The sequence below is a fragment of the Lemur catta genome, chromosome 23, assembly GCF_020740605.2.
Source record: "Lemur catta isolate mLemCat1 chromosome 23, mLemCat1.pri, whole genome shotgun sequence".
In the NCBI taxonomy this organism is placed as follows: domain Eukaryota; kingdom Metazoa; phylum Chordata; class Mammalia; order Primates; family Lemuridae; genus Lemur; species Lemur catta.
In genome coordinates this window covers 9,400,219-9,418,239 of record NC_059150.1, presented here as the reverse complement: position 1 = coordinate 9,418,239, position 18,021 = coordinate 9,400,219, and the positions used below count along the sequence as shown (strand labels likewise).

At 47.1% G+C, this 18,021-nt stretch overlaps 1 protein-coding gene across 4 annotated transcripts; it reads left to right on the top strand.

Annotated features, from left to right (window-relative positions):
- Positions 1-305: 305 nt before the first annotated feature.
- On the top strand, positions 306-16,415 carry IRF6 (interferon regulatory factor 6). 4 transcript variants are annotated; one of them, XM_045536171.1, is made up of 9 exons: positions 306-395; positions 4,311-4,396; positions 4,939-5,115; positions 9,063-9,267; positions 10,289-10,417; positions 12,436-12,594; positions 13,622-14,014; positions 14,741-14,859; positions 15,681-16,415. In XM_045536171.1, the coding sequence occupies exons 3-9, from the start codon at positions 4,942-4,944 to the stop codon at positions 15,903-15,905; spliced, it is 1,404 nt and encodes a 467-aa protein (XP_045392127.1). In that variant the 5' UTR covers positions 306-395; positions 4,311-4,396; positions 4,939-4,941; the 3' UTR covers positions 15,906-16,415. The 4 variants fall into 4 exon arrangements, with proteins under 4 accessions (XP_045392127.1, XP_045392126.1, XP_045392124.1 ...); XM_045536170.1 differs by having other exon boundaries at positions 4,306-4,396; XM_045536168.1 differs by having other exon boundaries at positions 306-557.
- The last annotated feature ends 1,606 nt before the right edge of the window (positions 16,416-18,021 follow it).

Here is an 18,021-nt window from a genome sequence, read left to right as displayed (position 1 = left end):
ACCCAGAATCTCAAAACCCGTTTTTGTGCTTAACAGTCTCCTGAAGGCAGAGTGATTATGGGGCATGAATGAGGGGAGGCTCCCTCTTGACTGAGATCTGACCTCCCGGTGGCTTCCAGTTCCCTGGCCCACAGCCCGGAGGCCTCAGGGCTGGGCCCGAATCTGGGACTTTTCTTGGAGGGGGTTAGCTGCGTGGGAGTCGGGCGGGGAGGGCGGCGCGGGCTGGGCCGCGCACAAACGCAGGGTCTCGCATTTCCCGCAAGGCGCCAATCCCGAGCGCCGGGGGGCGTGGCCAAGGCTGGGGGCGTGGCCGGGAGGCGTGGCCGGGCGCGGGGAGGGCTGCGGCGTCCCGGGGCGAGGCGCTGACGTGAGCTCGGCGCACCTGGGCCGGGCAGGTAAGGGCTGGTGCGGGACCGGGAGAGGAGCCCGCAGTCCCTACCTGCGCAGAGCCGGGCGCCCCTTGGCTGAGCCGTCGAGCAGCGTGGTGGCGGCGGGGGAACTCAGCTGCGGACTTGGTTCAGAGGGATCTCTGCTTCTGGTAGCCGGGTTGAGGACAGGTGGGGACGCCAATTTCTGGAGGGCAGCCTGAGGGAGGGAAGACACGCCCGCGGGTGGGGAAGGGTCCGCCCTAGAGTTTGTGGGGGTGGGGGAGCTTGCTTGGGGACGTCTGTTTGTTTGGGAATACCCACTGGGGCTGGGTGCCTGTCGCCCTCCTCCAGGTGGCTTTGGGGCGGTCCCAGTTCTGTAGCGCTAAGCCCCTCCCGGCCCCACACTTAGGACTGTTCCCTTTCCCCTGCCGAAATGGAGGGCGCTGCTTTGCTCCCACCGACCCCACTCTGCTTTTGAGCTAAGGCACCAGCTCCTCCCTCAGTCTCACCAACTTGCTTGACCGCAGGCCCCTGTGTCCCAGGGAGGGGACTTCCTAGGTCTGCCAGCTCTTGGTCCTGGTGGGTATTTTGGGAAATTGGGGAAGAGGGCGGCAAGGTGGTTTGGCGCTTTGTCGAGTTTGTTTTCCCTCCTTGAGTTTGTTTAGCACAGTTAGGCCCTGAGCCTGGGAGACACCCATGGATTTCCAAGGAGCCCAGCTAGGTGTTGGGGAGGAGGGTGGGGCCCGCCGGGGTGTGGCTGCTCTGGGAGTGGGGCCCTCCTTGCCTGAAGGGGCTGGAGGGCAGGTGTAGAGAAATGGGGAAAGTCTCCCAGGCCCAGCTGGAAAGGAGGCCTGAGGTGCCACTCTTTACTGGGAGCCCACTTCATGGTAAAGGGGTCCCCCAGTCCCAACATGTTTTCTTGGTGGATGTCAAGAGTGGAAGCCAGGGAAGGGAGAAGGTGAAGGCTGGTGCTGACCCAGGAGAGTAGTTTAGGGTTAGATATGTGTATGAAGCGTGGTGGCAACACCCAGTGCCCTGCAGCTGCCCTTCGCCACCCCCTGCTTCCATCCAGCAGGGAGGAAGGGTGTGGGGATTATGGCTAGAGGCCCGGAGTTTATCCTAAGTGGGACTTAACTAAATGGAGGGAAGCCTGAGGAACTTAAGGGATGGCATTTCACTTTCCTTCAGGAGGAAGGGGAAAATACGGGACCCCTGCTAAGACCTGCCTGCAAGAAATGGCGAGTATGTTTGACTCTGGGCGTAATCATTGCCAGCCACATCTCACTTTGGGCCAGCAATGCCCCTGGAAACTAGTCTGGGCAAGGGCTGCAGAGGTAGCAGTGGGGTGTTTATAGAGGAACTGCTCCCTGGAATGGCAGCATGAGAGAGGACAGTTAGTGCCCAGAGGACGTTGACAGTGTCTCTGCTCTATGCTCAGTGTGAGGGGGTAGATGGGTTGGCATCTTTGTCAAAGGATGATTAAATGCATATTAGAGACATACGCTTTGGATTTTGCTGTGATGGCAGCTGGAGATACAAGGCTGAGTTCAGCTAGGCCAAGGTGGTTCTGCAGGTGTTTGTGTTTGAGTGGTGAGAATGTTTAGAAGGAGAACTCTGATTTAGGTGTGTTTGAGATAGGGTGTAATGCAGTCTTCACCCCAGTTACTTTATTGGCCCTCCATGCTGTTGGGATTTTTGTTGATGTTTTTGGTTTACTCTGAGTGTGTGGAAGACAGGAGGGACATGGAAGGCAGCGTGCGGTGGCAGGACTTGGTATAGCACATTCTGACTCAGGAGTGTTGGGTTTCGACCCAGATAAAGCACCTAACTTTTCTGTGCCTCAGTTAACCCAGCTGTAAAATGAGGATAATAATACCACTTCCAGGTTCATAAGGATGAAATCAGACACATTAAGTAAAAGTGCCTGTAAAAACTGTAAAGCCTATGCAGGACGAAAGATTGTTGTTACTATCCTTCATAAGAAATGTCTTATTATCCTGTGGTTAAAAAAGTTCTATTTGTAGGTTTTGTAAAATTACAAATTGAAATATATCATTGTAGAAAAATGTGAATCATATTTAAAAGCATATAGGAGAATATAAAAAGCACCTATAATCTCATTACTAGGTAACCATTACAAATAACGTTGCATTGGTGTATTTCTTTCCCTTTTTTAGTTCTGTGTGTGCGCATGTATGCAAGTATGTTACAAAATGGAGATACCGCTCTACCCTGAATGTTGTATGCTGCATCCCCTCCATATTTTAAACATTTTCCCAAATCCAGTAAATTTTTCAGACACTCGTTAATGGCTGCTTGATATCGCAGCCTGTGGATGTGACGTAGTGAACCATTCCCCTCTCTGTCATTTTGGTGGCTTTCAATGTTTCCCTCTGCCTGTTTTTAGAGTTGTGGTTACTGGGCGGTGAGTAGGGAGAGGTTGGCTGACTTTCTGAAGGTGGCGAGGGAGGAAGGGCAAGGAGTGGGGCTCCTTCCGGGGGGCCGAGGTGGGGCTGCTCAGGTGTAGTCCCATCCTGGGAGAACACTGAGAACTCAGGGCTCTAGATCTTTATCACCCATCTCTATGGGTGGCTGCTTCTCCTTCCCATCACCAGGTGCAGCTCCTGGTCTTGGCCTGGTTGCCTTAATGTTTTCTTGTTGGGCTGTGGGGCTGTGGATCAACTACAATAAGCCCTTTTCTTCAAGTCCGCAATCAGTCAAGAGGTGCAGGCCCAGACACAGGACTTATCAATAATGCAATGGAAATTCTCAGAAGCACCTTACTAGGTTGACCAGTTTGCTGCCTGTTTCCCTATTCTCCTTTTCCTTCCCTTGCCCTGTCACCCTTCTAGTAGGACTAGGACTGGGGAAAAGGTAGAACTTGCCCTTGAGAGCATATGCATTCCCTCCTTAAAAGGTGTAAATGTGCTCCGTGCTTTGATGGCTCCCCATGCTGCCCTCCAAAACACCCTAACCAAGGGCCAAGAACATGGGGGCACTTGAACACTGCGTGCCAACTTCACCTGCCCAGTGTGAGCTGCGCTCCCAGGGGGAAGGTTTCAGTTGCTGAACTTGGTAATTGGGTCAGAAGGCTCAGGCCAGAGCAGGTCTTGCCTTGCTCTTAAAGTGCCAGAGGCCGAGTTGGGTTTGCTGGGAGTCTGGCTAGGGAGAGAAGTGGTGTTAGGGGCCACCCCCCAGCTCAGCTCTTCTAAATGGGAGCCTTCAGCTGACTCAGTGGGTTTGGCTTCAGAACCGTGATCCAGGTAGGGCTCTTTCTGAGTGTGAAGGTGACTTATTTTTCTTCCTCTCCTCCTCAGGCCATTGTGGGCCTTGAGCAGTTCCAATGTGGATTTCCTCAGGAAGGAACATCTGGTAAAAACATTGAGCTTCACTGTTTAGTAACTAACACAGTGCTTGGCACACGGTAGCTGATGAACAAATATTTGTTGAATGACTGTCATTTTTTCCAGGCATCCCTTTCTCATCTTAAGTAAAAACAAAACAAGAACACCAAAAAATCCAAATGCAGTGGCCCAGGCAAACAATTCTCCAGTGACTGGTTTTTCCTCCGGGCACCCAATCTGGGCAGGTCTTTGTTTTCTGCTGTGAGTGCTGGCTGCTGTCGAATGTTATCTGCTATGCCCATGTATTTTCACGAGAATCAATTGCAGACTTTACCCAGGCGGGCTCCTGCAACCAATCGGTGCCCTCCAGCCTCTGTGGGGAGGTAAACAGACACAGGTGAGGAGGGAGTCCTCGCCGTGCAAGGCTTGTCTCGTGACTGTTTTTAGTACTCTAAGGTTAGGAATTGTGGTATTAGATTATTTTAGGGCTTCTGAGCTTTCCCAGATTCAGTTGTAGGGAAGTATTCCCAAGCCTTCTCCCAGATTCTTCTAGATTGTCCTGTGGATAACCAGCTGAGACCCCTTTTTCTCAGTACAGAATCTTTGGGTGGCTGAGAGAAAGGGAAGCTGACTCGAGAGACCCAGCTCTTCAGATCTCCGTGGACACACTGCCTGCTCTTCCGTGTAAGTGAGGACTTTGGAATCCAGGACCCACCCCTCACCTACTTCTCTGTCACCGCGATGGCGTTATTTCTTACTGAAATATTCCCATTCACCTTTAGCTGTCTTGTTTAGAAAGAGAACTTGCTTCAGCTCTTTGCCCGTATACGTGCCGTTTCTATAACTTTTTTTTTCCCTCTCCTGAGATGAGATTGGAAAGAACAATTTCCCTTCTCTTCCAAAACCCTTGATACTTCAGGAAGGACCGTGTTCCAGCAGGGATGACATCACCTTTTTATTTTTCTGCTTCAGGATTTAAATAGAAGAAATGTGATCTACTGGCATGATAAGTCTGATTTGGCTAGAGCATGAAGTATAAATGGCTTTGGAATAAGAATCAAAAGAACCTTTTAACCTCTTTTCTTTTCTTTCCCACCTGGCACAGTTTATTCCCATATTTAGTTTCTTTGCAGTAATCTAGTGAAACTGTAGCTCTGTCATCCGGGAACGGTGGCTGGGAAGAGTTCCCAGTGGCTGGCCTAATTCTCCTGCTCTTCCCCTACCAGATCATGGCCCTCCACCCCCGCAGAGTCCGGCTGAAGCCCTGGCTGGTGGCCCAGGTGGATAGTGGCTTGTACCCGGGGCTCATCTGGCTACACAGGGACTCCAAACGCTTCCAGATTCCCTGGAAACATGCCACCCGGCATAGCCCTCAGCAAGAGGAGGAAAATACCATTTTTAAGGTAAAGGACTGCTTCCACCATCCGACTTAAATTTTTTTTTTTCCAATGCTCTCAGACCTTTCTGGGTTTGTTTGTTTTTTTCCATTTTGGCATGAGGATTTTACTAGATCTAAACCTCTGATGAAACAGAATGCTTGTCACAGGGGTGCCCAAACTTAGCAGCCATAGTACTTCCTCTTGTTGGGGCATGTCTACAACGGTTGAAGCGCTTTATTCTTTCCCACTGGTCAAAGGTACTCAACTCACATCTCAAAGGATACGAGGTGGGATTGGCTAAACTCCTATAAATGATTGTAGTGATTTGGTTGTTCCAGAATCTACTCAGGGTCAGTAGTTGCCGCCGCCTCTTCATTCCCTCAGGGCCCTTGCTATGAAGTGAGGTGCCTGGGCCTGGGGACAACATCCATACCAGGATGGAACTGTCGGGTGTTAGCAGACTCCAACCACATAGCCTGTGGGATGGGCACAGAGGGCCCTCAGCAAGTTTTTCTTTTGATATTAAAGGATTTTGCACTTATCCATAGCCTCTGCTTAAAAATTAAAAGGCTGGGTGTGGTAGCTCACACCTGTAATCCTAGCACTTTTGAAGGCCGAGGTGGAAGGATCACTTGAGACCAGGAGTTTGACACTGACCTGAGCAACATGACAAGATCCCATTTCTACAGAAAAATTAGCTGGGCATGGTGGCATATACCTGTGGTCCCAGCTACTCAGAGGCTGGGGCAGGAGGATCGCTTGAACCCAGGAGTTTGAGGTTGCAGTGAACCATGATGATGCCACTGCACTCTAGCCTGTGCAATAAAGTGAGACTCTGTCTCAAAAAAAGTTATAAATTTTATTTTATAAATGTTTTCTTTTCTTTTTTTTTTTTTTTTTGAGACAGAGTGTCACTCTGTTGCCCGGGCTAGAGTGCCGTGGTGTCAGCCTAGCTCACAGCAACCTCAAACTCCTGGGCTCAAGCGATCCTCCTGCCTCAGCCTCCCGAGTAGCTGGGACTACAGGCATGTGCCACCATGCCCGGCTAATTTTTCTATGTATATTTTTAGCTGTCCATATAATTTCTATTTTTTTAGTAGAGATGGGGTCTTGCTTTTGCTCAGGCTGGTCTTGAACTCCTGAGCTCAAACAATCCACCTGCCTTGGCCTCCCAGAGTGCTAGGATTACAGGCATGAGCCACCGTGCCCGGCCTATAAATGTTTTCTTAAATTAAAAATGCCTCTGATATGATAATTTTATTTAACTGAAAACTAGATTTAACACATTAACTGCCACATGAGATGTATTTAACTCACGGTAGTTTTGAGCCTGGGGCCTCATGAAGCATATATAACTCACTTCACCATGGGAGCTGCATAAACTATTTTTCAAGTTGCATATAACTCATGCACAGAAAACAATAATAAATAACAAATTTTTCATTAAATTAGAAAGTTAGTATTGAGAAAGGGAATGGGGCCTGCCCTGGCCCAGTTGTCCTCCCCATGGCCTTGGTCTGAAATGGGATTTGTTGTTGAAGCATCCAGCAGGGGCTGGCCATGGGGAAGAGGCTGGTTGCTGGAAGCCCCTCTCATGAGAATGATCTGCATGCCTGGGGCTTGAGGAAATGGTGGCTGAGGGGAGGCAGTGTTACTTCATTTACATCTGTATTCTGTTTGCAGAATGTGGAGGGAGGGTCTGGAAAGTCAGGAGAAGAATGAGGATGCTTTCACAGATCCTAAGCTCTGATGGGCCTTTAGCAGGACATGCAGGTGGGACACTAGCATTAAATGGGCGTCTGTGTCCATGACTTCCTTCGGTTCTCACGGCAACCCTCACATGGTAGATGCAGAAGCCAAGGCTCAGAGGGGCTGAGTAACTTGCCAAACTCATACAGCCAGTAAGTGGTGGAGCCAGGATTTGAACCCATGTCTGTCTTTGCCTGCCCCCTGATCATACTGCCCCTTCTGATCAGGAATTGGAAGACCTGGCCCCAAATCCTGCTACCATCAACTGCAGGTGTGGCCTTGGGCTCGTTATGTCATCTCTCTGGGCTTCAGTTTCCCCTTCAGTGAAATGAGGATGAAACCAGCCTTGCCTGCCTCACAGGATCATTGTGAGAATCGAGTGAAATAAAGTATGGAGAGGGATTTGCAAAGCACCATAAAAATGCAGAAATTATTTCCATTTCAGGGAGAGAGATAAGGACGTGCACAGTGGTCAGAATCTCTCAGAGGCAAGACTTAGAATGGATTTGAACAAGTAATGTTTATAAATCACAGTGGTTGCCATATGGTACCTCTTAGGCTCTCCTTTCTTGATTCTAAAGTTCCAGTCTTAAAGGGTATGATGCTCTGCTGCGGTCCTCAGTGCCATACGATGGGGTCCTGGGGGATGGACAGGAGGGCTGGGCCCTTCGTTCTGGGTTAGTCTGGCTGCTCTCCATGGAGGGGCAGGGCTTTAGGGAGCCACAGAAATTTGCAGACCTCTGCCAGAATCTGCACAGCCCGCATAAGCTGGTTGGGGCCAGAGTGAGTGTGGGCACAGAGGAGCAAACAAACAGAAGGGAACATGTGTGGGGAGGCAGCAGCCAGGTACCACCAGGTAACTTGAGATATGCCTCCCAGATACTAGGGACCAGTGAAGTTGAAATCCTATAGGGGTGGGGTGGAATGGAGCAGCAGTTAGGCCCCCTAGAGCCTGCTAAGCCACCTGGGGCAGCACAACTTTGTGGGACTTCTTCATAATCTGCGAAGGTGGTAGGAGGAAGTGAGTCTGAATCGGATTAGCTCTTGGAAGAAACTTCCTCATGATTGTGAGGCTCTGCAGGGGGTGACTGAAGGCAGATCAGAGGATGGGGCAGAAAAATTCCATTTCAGTATAAGGAAGAAGTCTATGATCAGAATCAGGCGGGGAGTTGGGTTTGGACAAGTGATGTGCCCTGTCAGCTTGAAAAAGTTGGTGTATGCTTCTTGTCTGGAGTTCTCTACTAATGATATCTCTTTTTTCTGCATCAGAATATGTTATCCTCCCAGACAAAGCTTAGAGATCAGGGAATGTGTTAGCCATGGGGGAGAGTGGGTATCCTGTGAGCAGAAACACAAATGCCAGTGAGACATGAAAGTAGGGCCAGATTTCTACTGCCTGCTCTGTTCCTGAGGACCTTGGGCTATGGCGTGAGCAGCCTGGGTTTTCCTTTGCCTCACTGGGGAGGCTGCTTTGTTCCCCTTGTCTGGGGAAAGTGCTATGAGTGCCCATATTTGAATACCAGAGAGAAGAAGTCAAAGTGGTTTTAGTCCATGCTGCCAGCCACTAGTGTTGCTGACAGCACGATGTTCCCAATGAAGTAGGAGTTTGTGGGGATTGGGAAAGGTAGGGGGTGTGAGTTTATTAGCATTTGTGGCCCTCAGCCAGTGGGCAAGCTGAACCCCCAGAGTGTGCTTCCTGTTCCAAAGGCACTTGGTGTGTACAGTTCTTTATTTATGCATCAGATTGAGGACTGGAGGGGACCAGGAGGCCACCTGCCTTCGCCCTTTGTTATACCTATTGTTGTATAAGCAACTCATGTCAAAAAAGGATAAGCAAAAAAAAAAAAAAAGGTAATCTGAAATCCTGCTATCCAGGGTTGCTATTAGCATTTTGGTGCATATTTTCCCCAGACTTTACTTTCAACCTTTCATTATAGCAGTGTCATCTTGACAGGCACTGGTACCAACGCTTGAGATAAGGCTCCTCCTTTCAGTAGATTGTGTTTGCACACGGCTTAACTTCCCTTGGGCCCTGCCTTGTCTGGTCCTAAGGGCAGTGTTTCCTGCTGCAGTCTCTGGAAATTGGGGTTGGGTGGTGGGGCAGTCACGCAAGGGTGTGTGTACGTGTGCGTGTGTTTGTATGTGTATGAGAAAGGGTGGGCACACACTTTGTAGTGTTTCTGGGCAACAGTAGGCACTCACTGCAGTTTCCTGTTCCTCAGGCCTGGGCTGTAGAGACGGGGAAGTACCAGGAAGGGGTAGATGACCCGGATCCGGCTAAATGGAAGGCCCAGCTCCGCTGTGCTCTCAACAAGAGCAGAGAATTCAACCTGATGTATGATGGCACTAAGGAGGTGCCCATGAACCCAGTGAAGATATACCAAGTGTGTGACATCCCCCAGCCCCAGGGCTCGATCATTAACCCAGGTGAGGCCCCAGGTGTCTGGGAGAAGGTGGGCAGTACACCATGTTCTGGGCTGGACTCTCAAAGAGATAGTCAACTTGGAAGCAGCTTGGTTGACAAAGTTTAAGACTGGGAAAGCAAGAAAGTCTTTCCCTAGGAAGGACCCAGAGAAGAAAAGATGGAAGCACGGCAGAATCTTCTTGCTCACTTAGTGAAATGGTTGTTAGCCTGGTTGCTTAAAGCATGAGAAAGTAGAGGGAGTATAGAGTTCTACTGTAAAAACAGCCTCTCTCGGGACTTGAGAGGCCAGGTAGTTGTGAAGGAGGAGGAACTAAAACATAGAAGGTTTGAGTTCTAAACCTGGCTCTTATCACTTTTCTATTTGTGGGCATTGAATCAAGTCATTTGACTTCTTGAGCCTCAGTTTCTTCAGCTCTAAAATGTGGGATCCCATCTTTCCTGCCTGCTTCAAAGACTACTACTGTGAGAATCAATTGACACGACATATAAGAGCTATTAAGTGCTTTATAGGTGTTAGGTGAGTGGTCATTTAATTTGAAGGATACTTTGACTAAGGGAATACCTCCTGATGCTCTTATTTGTTCCATGCTTAGCAAGTACTGACTAAGAGCCAGATAATTTAGACTTATACTCCAGTGAACCCAGTGAGGCCCTGCCATGAGGGAGGGGTCTGTTCCTCATATTAAGAGTACAAGGATGAGAAATTGGTGTCTTTGAGTCCCTAAAAGGGATGCTAGTGTGTAGGAAGCTAACGTGTATGTAAAATGTAAGAGATTACTAGGAGAAGGAGGGTCTGCAACTCCTATATAGGGGAAGAGAGCTTGCATTAAGGCTCTGTCAGAAGAGTTGGACCTAGGGGTTAATACTCCTTTGATTCCCACTCATTTTAGCTAGGGCATCGAGGATGCTTACTGACCCCAAGGAGCCTCTGTGCTAGTAGTCCCTAGCTTAGGTGGTGGGTCAGCCGCAGGGAGGGCAGTGCAACCTGAACTGCTCACCTGTGAGCTTGTGTTTCTTGGGTAGGATCCACGGGGTCTGCTCCCTGGGATGAGAAGGATAATGATGTGGATGAAGAAGATGAGGAAGATGAGCTGGATCAGTCACAGCACCATGTTCCCATCCAGGACACCTTCCCCTTCCTGAACATTAATGGTGAGTGGCGTGGTGGGTGGTACAGTGAGATAAGGACGACATAAGGGCTTTGACCTTGGAATTACTCTCCTTGACCAGCACTGGCCTGGGAGCAGGATCGGGCCCCACAGTCAGGCTGCTGGTCTGTGAGCAAGCAGGAGTCATTGGTGAGGGAACTCGGCCAGCCCAGTTATCCCAGTACGGTGGGGTGGGTTCTAGGCATAGAGAACATCTTCTGAATCTTATGTGTGATCATTCAAATAAAAATCTAAATTCATTCTCCATCCCACATACAAATAAATATATCAGTGGTTATAAATGTTGTTAATTTCCTTCAGGCCAAGTGCAGAAGTCATTTTTATGAACCGCAGGCAGACCCTTCCAGTATTTCCCTTTGTATAAATTCTGTTACTTCCTTAACACAGGGATCACTCCACTAGGCTGTGCTACGGGAAACTTGTGGTTTCTATGGCTACTAACACTACTCTAGATAGACAACTAGATAAATCTGATAGGGTTTATCTGCAAGATACTTTTCTTTGATGGACTTCTGAATTCAGCTTCCCAGGAAAAATGAGTTGGGAGGTTGGGAGTCCACTGGGTGACAGAGCAGGTGCTGCGTCTCCCACTGCACTCCCCAAGGGTGCTCAGATGCAAGTTGAATTGGTCTTCTGCAGAATTTCACTGAAATGCTCCTACTCTAATGATGTGCATCCAGTCGAGCAGCTTTTCACAGACCTTTTAGTGCCTTGAAGCTGCTATGGGTTGAAATGAGATAACTTGTGCCGCCTATAAAATTTAGCATATCAAGATGGTTTCTTTAGGATTTTGGAGTACTTTATTCTAGGTGCTGCCCCCACCTTTGAGAATCAGGAAATGATTCTTACTGTCTGTCCGCTGGCCTTCCATCACCTACCCTGCCATGTATACCTTTACAACTAAGTGATGGGTAATGAGAAATTTCATAGAAATCTTCCAGGTCAATATTGCCACATGCTACATTTAAAATTTAAATGAGAAATTCAAAGAGTTGGAGATCTAGGCATGTGCGATCCTTTCCCAAATCCTTGGCTGACTCATTCTGTTATTCTCACTCCTTAAAAGAATGCAGACTATTTTTCCAGGATCCTGATTTCCTACTTTTGTTCATATTTTATTAAAGCTAATGTTGTGTGTCCTTATATTTTGGACTGCCCTGGATCCTTTTTGGAAAGTTATGGAATAAATATTAAAAACTATAAAGTAAAATGGGAACAGATTTAATCAGACTTGTACACAAAGGGTCAAAGAAACATTAACCTCTGTGATTTCAGAGCTGTTGGGGCAGAGGAAGAAGAATTGTTGAAGAATAGATGCCTAAGAGGTGAGGCTAGGCTTTGGAGCAAGTCAACTTTGACATAAGCAGGGCAACAGGTTTTTCACTCTTTTTTAAAGCTTTAATTGGATAATTTTTTAATAAATAATACTTTCACATAATTTAAATTCGTAATGGTACAAAAAGGTAATCAGTTTCAAGGTTTTCCTTCCATTCTGTCTTTGAACCTTTCAGTTCTTTCCCTGCACGAGACAGCTCTTTCTAGGTTCTTGAGTATGCTTCCAGGCATGTAAAAGTATTTGTTTATTTTTAATGGAATTTCTATACATTAACACTTAAAGCTAATCAACTAATGCAGTTGAGTTCATTTTATGGAAGACAACCAGGTTCTATTTAATTGATGGGACCAAATTTTGCAATAGGGAATCTCTCTTGTCCCTTCTAATTTAACCCCCAAAGAAAACTCATTTGTCTGTATGTCAATCTTCAGCAGACAAAGGTTTTTAGAATGATGAGTTTATGGGAGAAATAATATGATTAGAAAGCAGGAGAACCTTGTTTCTTCCTGTGTTAGTTGTGGGAATCATTGGTGGGCTGCAGGTCACACTGGGTCATGGCTCAGTGTTTGACTCTTGTCTACTGACCTTGTTAGTTCTTAGAGTGTCAGACCAGATGATGTACATGTGTGGTGCTCCTGCTTGCTCACCACATCCTTCTGTTCTAGGTTCTCCCATGGCGCCAGCCAGTGTGGGAAACTGCGGTGTGGGTAACTGCAGCCCTGAAGCAGTGTGGCCCAAAACCGAACCTCTGGAGATGGAAGTGCCCCAGGCACCTATACAGCCCTTCTACAGCTCTCCAGAGCTGTGGATCAGCTCTCTCCCAAGTAAGCGAGCCCTGATCTTTCTTACTGGGTCTTCCGCTCCTATTACAGTCCCTTTCCTATCCCACCTTCCGCCTCCAATTCCTTGACATGTATAGAATAAACTACCTGCCCTCTGTGTCTGCTTCCTGGCTGGCTGATCAGTCACCAGGAAAGAAATACAGAAACATCGGCCCATACCTACTTGCCCATGGGATGCCCAGCTCTAGGTTACTCACCTCTTAGGAGGGTGGGAGGTGCAGGTTTATCAGTCTGGTCAGGGGGTTTAGTGGCAAGACCACTTGTGGGTTAGGGAGGTAAATGGCCATGGATTTGGTTGAGGAGGCTCTTGGATTTTGAGGGGCTTTTGGACCCAGAGAAAAAAATCTTTCTGACTTTGACACAAATTTATCTCAATGAAGAATCAATGTCATTGCCTGGGTCTTCCTTTGACACTGCACATGCTGGGGGTGTGAGTGCTAAAATTTTGTCTAAGAGGCTAAGTAGCTTTGATAAGGCCTATTGGGTTCAGTGGAGATTTGCTGAGTGAAAATTAACTTTGCTGTGAACTGTGTCCTTTTATGGTGCATTTTTAGAGCAGATCCCCAATGTGTGCTCACGTGTAATTTTTAGAAAAATGGCTTGATATTTCTTCTTGTTCCTCTGGTTTCTTTATACAATGAGCCAAAAACGAGACACAAACCAGATACCTTAGTTTTTATCTTCTCCCAGTGCCTATTGATGTGAAGACTCAGTCAGTATGGCGTGGGGTTACTAGGGCCACTTTGCTTGGTGACATGTAGCTCTTAGGGTGTGGTTATTGAACAAAGATAGTGTAGATGGACCTTGAACTATTTGCTTCCAGGCAGCCTTTTGAGTGAGTATTTCAGGGATATGTTGATGTCTCCCTTTATTACAGGAAGGATAACTGTGGCAGTGCCCTTCCTGAATGCTAGTGAAAGGTGGCTTGATCTTAATGGACTTGCATGAATCTTAGGGATGGACAGGCAGAGCAGTGAAGCAAGACTCACTGTCATCTCTAACCTTGCAGTGACTGACCTGGACATCAAGTTTCACTACCGTGGGAAGGAGTACGGGCAGACCATGACCGTGAGCAACCCCCAGGGCTGCCGGCTCTTCTATGGGGACCTGGGTCCCATGCCTGACCAGGAGGAGCTCTTCGGTCCCGTCAGCCTGGAGCAGGTCAAATTTCCGGGTCCAGAGCATATCACTAATGAAAAACAGAAGCTGTTCACCAGCAAGCTGCTGGATGTCATGGACAGGGGACTGATCCTGGAGGTCAGCGGTCACGCCATTTATGCCATCAGGCTGTGCCAGTGCAAGGTGTACTGGTCTGGGCCATGTGCCCCATCGCTTGTTGCCCCCAACCTGATTGAGAGACAGAAGAAGGTCAAGCTGTTTTGTCTGGAAACATTCCTTAGTGGTGAGTGTTTTTTCAGAGGGTTGATGGTGATGGGAATTGCTCCCTGGAAGTACATCTTCTACCATCCCTCCCTTTCCTGGCTTGGCAAAGACCTTAACTAAAATTTTTCTTCTTTTGCTGACATGAAATACATCAGGAAAAAAATAAAAAATTTTTCTTCCGGAGTCAAGGGAGAAGAGAGCCTTGGTTCTGAAAAATGGAGGTGACCTAGGCAACAGAGAAGGGAGTTTCACTCCAAGCTATTTTTAGGTTAGTTGTGGCTCCTTTAGTGGCAGAGGAGGGAGACAGCTTTGTCACCACCCCCCAAATGTTACCAGCTTATCTTTAACTTTGGAAGGTGACCCCATTTGTCACATTCAGCAGAACACATACTCTTTTGGGAAATATATGAGTGGTGAATTCAAGCAGATAATTTTAGGGAGAGCACTGAGATGTAAATTTTACAATGTGGTGTGAATCCCAAGTTGAGATCAACAATGTCTAAGAGGAGTCTCTGGAATTTGTGCTGTCCAATATGTTTGTGCTGTCTGATATGGTAGCCACTAGCCACATATGGCTATTGAGCATGTCAGTGTGACTAATGTGACCAAGGAACTGGTTAATGTTTAAAATCAGTAGCTACATGTGGCTAGTGGCTGTTCTATTGCACAGCATAGAAGATGGCATTTACTGAGAGGATGATATGGAATAACCAGTATACCAAACATGCTCTTCTACCTTCTGCAGAGCTCATTGCCCACCAGAAAGGACAGATAGAGAAGCAGCCACCATTTGAGATCTACTTATGCTTTGGGGAAGAATGGCCAGATGGGAAACCCTTGGAAAGGAAACTCATCTTGGTTCAGGTGAGAAGATAAGGATTTGTCAACAACTCTTCCCCTTTTTGCCAATGCTTTACTCCCTAGGTCTGGGTTGAACCCTGGTCGAGTATCCCTCAGCCTGTGTGGGTCTTAATGCCATCAGATGGGGTAGCAGACTCAGGCTGTATACAGTAGGGCCATACTGGAAAAATCAAGGTCCTTAAAGTGGGTGTCTGATTTAGTGGAGATCTTATCTTTCATTCTCTTACTGACATTAGAGTGTTGCTGAAACCTCACAGGATATGACCCTTTCCAGCTTTTCTTAGAAAAACCTTTTGAGTTGCTTTTATAAATATAAGCTTATTCTAGGAGGTGGCAGCAAAGCCACGTAGGCTTGGCCCCCAGAATTGCACGAGGCAGGCAACAGATGATATTTGGTTAAAGTCTTGCTAAGCAAGCATGTGATGTAAGCAACCTACATCTAGGTTGTTAACCTTCATTTGAACCAACTTCTAGAGTGGGCCTTGGCAGGATGGTCCCGAAAGATGAAGGTGTATCCTGTATTTTTAGACTTTTGATTGATTGATTGAGATAGGGTCTCACTGTGTTGCCCTGGCTAGTGTGCAGCGGTGTCATCATAGCTCATTGCACCTTCAAATTCCTGGGCTCAAGCAATCCTCCTGCCTCAGCCTCCCAGAGTGCTAGCATTACAGGTGTGAGCCACTGCACACTGTCTCTGTATTTAGACATTAGAGCGAGGGGCTTCCCCGGGGCCGCATTGATTCTCCCTTCAATCTTGGGTCTATCTTGCTCTTTAAAAATACCTTTTCCTCAGCAGATACCTGTGTCCTCTGTGTCTTGAACAGGTCATTCCGGTGGTGGCTCGGATGATCTACGAGATGTTTTCTGGTGATTTCACACGCTCCTTTGACAGTGGCAGTGTCCGCCTGCAGATCTCCACTCCAGACATAAAAGATAACATTGTTGCTCAGCTGAAGCAGCTGTACCGCATCCTTCAAACCCAGGAAAGCTGGCAGCCCATGCAGCCCACCCCCAGCATGCAGCTGCCCCCTGCGCTGCCAGCCCAGTAATCAGGAACGCCATCTGCTTCCTTTTCCTTTTTACACTTTTGTACATATGGATATTTTTTATTATTCACATTTAACCAGCTTTTGAATCTCTTTTTCCTCTAACAATTTTAGAAGTCTGTGATTCTCCAAATATGCCTAGATTTAACGTTGATTTAATTTATGGAAAAATCACCCTTCAGACTTCCCTTTTCTTTTTTCAACTTCCCAATGGTAGTATGATATAGTAGAAGGAGATTTGGCCTGGGAGTTCAGACACCAGGGTTCTAGCTGCAGCTTTGCTTCCAAAGTGACCTTGAACCAGTCTTTTTACCTCTGGGGTTCAGATGTATCTTCTTGTAAAGTGAAGAGATTGGAATGGTGCCTGAAATTGCATCCAGCTTTCAAACTCTGACTCGATGACTTTATTCTACTTGTACAAGGCCAAACTGCCTGGAACAGAACTCTTCTGCATTGCTTTTGTACCACATTTTTTTTTTTTCTTGCTTTCATTAAAGTTGCCTCAAGCGCTGATTTGTCCGGGATGGAGCTCTGTTTGACCTGTTTTGCTAGTATAGTAAGCTTGCTCCCTCATCGGGGAAGTGAGGAGAGGAGCTGGCTGGTTGCTTAGGAACCAAGCTTGATATCTAAATAGAAGTGGGTGCCAAAGTCTGAAAGTCACCTGACGCGTGGAGTAAAAGCTCATAAATTGGGCTTCTAAAGGGAAGCTGTTGATACAGAAAAGCTGTGCAAGAATGGGTTGTCAGGTATTTAACTTGTCACCACTCAAATATATGTGCGTGTATGTTGGGGGGTAGATGAGAGTATCTGACTTAGGTGGTAACCTTCAGAGAAGGGAACTCTCTTTTTATCATTTTCTTCTTTGAGGAAGACCGAGTAAGCTGGTCATCTAAGATAACGCCTGTGACTACAAAAGGGGCAGTTCCTCCTTGCTTAGAGACTTTAGAGTGTTCTCGTCTGTTTGGATTTTTTGCAGTTGGGAAAAATGGGGTGCTGGATGTGTTAAGGCCAGGGTGAAGAAGGGCTGGGCAGCACTCTTCTAGAAAAGGCTTAAACCTGCTTGTCTCCCTTGCTGGTAGAGGTATCTGGGTGTGAACAATGAAAGTAGAGTAGTTTAGAACATTGTAGCTATATCTGTCACAAACTGGTTCTATCTAGTAACTTTTGCTTATTCTCTAACCCTTTTGCCTCTTTTTTTAAAAGATGAAATGATGCATAATTTAAACTCCAAGACCTAAATGCCAAATAAGCTTCTGATCTCTGGTTGCAGGCCCCAGTCCTCCTGAATACCGATACTTGTTTGTGTCAGGACATGGTAAGGAAGCCCACGTCTAATCTACCTTTAAACCAAGCCACCTCCTAGTGTTCTCAATAACTGAAAAGTTGAGCCAGCTTTATTTAAAAAACAAAAGTTCAACTCAATCAAAGGTGACAGTGGGACTAATTTATTTATTTAAAATGCTTAAGCCTTGGTTTTAGGATCTCTAAGAGACCTAGTGGAATTTGCCATTATTAAAAGCATGACCCAGTGAAATGTGGGTAAAGGTCAGGTGCCCAGTTCCAAGGAAATGTTGGGTTTTTAGAGACCAGGAAGCATGCAAGGCATAGAAACTTTATATATATTTTGGGGCCATCTTGTTGAAGTGAGGGATTTATTCTTGATGTTTGGCTGCCCCATCTGTATGTGGAAGCCCAAGTTAAAAATAACCCTCTGTAGGTAACTTGGGAGGGCAACTGTTGAATCTGGGCAGGTCTCCTTCCCTTCTGTGAAATGCTAAAAGTCAGCCTAACTGGACGGGAGCCCAGATAATGTGAGCTGGCAGAGTGTTGAGAAAGTGCCAAGAAGTACCAAGCTTTTACTGAATAGTATGTGACTGTAATGAACAGTTTACAAATGTGTCAGAGGAATGGATGAGTGGTTTATGTGGTCTTAACTAGAAAGCCTAGTTTCTTCCATGTTTTGAATCCTTTTCAGAATGGAGAGAGTGCATGCAGGGATCTCATCTGATCACCCTTAACTCTTTCTCTGGTCGTGATGGATAGATAACAGGTGTCCCTTGAGGACTCTCAGTCTGCTGTCTCCTTTGGTGGCTACCACCACTCAATCCTTGGTGTCTCC

Bases quoted from the DNA above. Each gene is read 5' to 3' on its own strand.
- IRF6 (XM_045536171.1), top strand. From the start codon at position 4,942: ATGGCCCTCCACCCCCGCAGAGTCCGGCTGAAGCCCTGGCTGGTGGCC. The intron at 5,116-9,062 runs GTAAAGGACTGC...CCTGTTCCTCAG, and splicing joins AGGAAAATACCATTTTTAAG to GCCTGGGCTGTAGAGACGGG. The intron at 14,860-15,680 runs GTGAGAAGATAA...TGTCTTGAACAG, and splicing joins GGAAACTCATCTTGGTTCAG to GTCATTCCGGTGGTGGCTCG.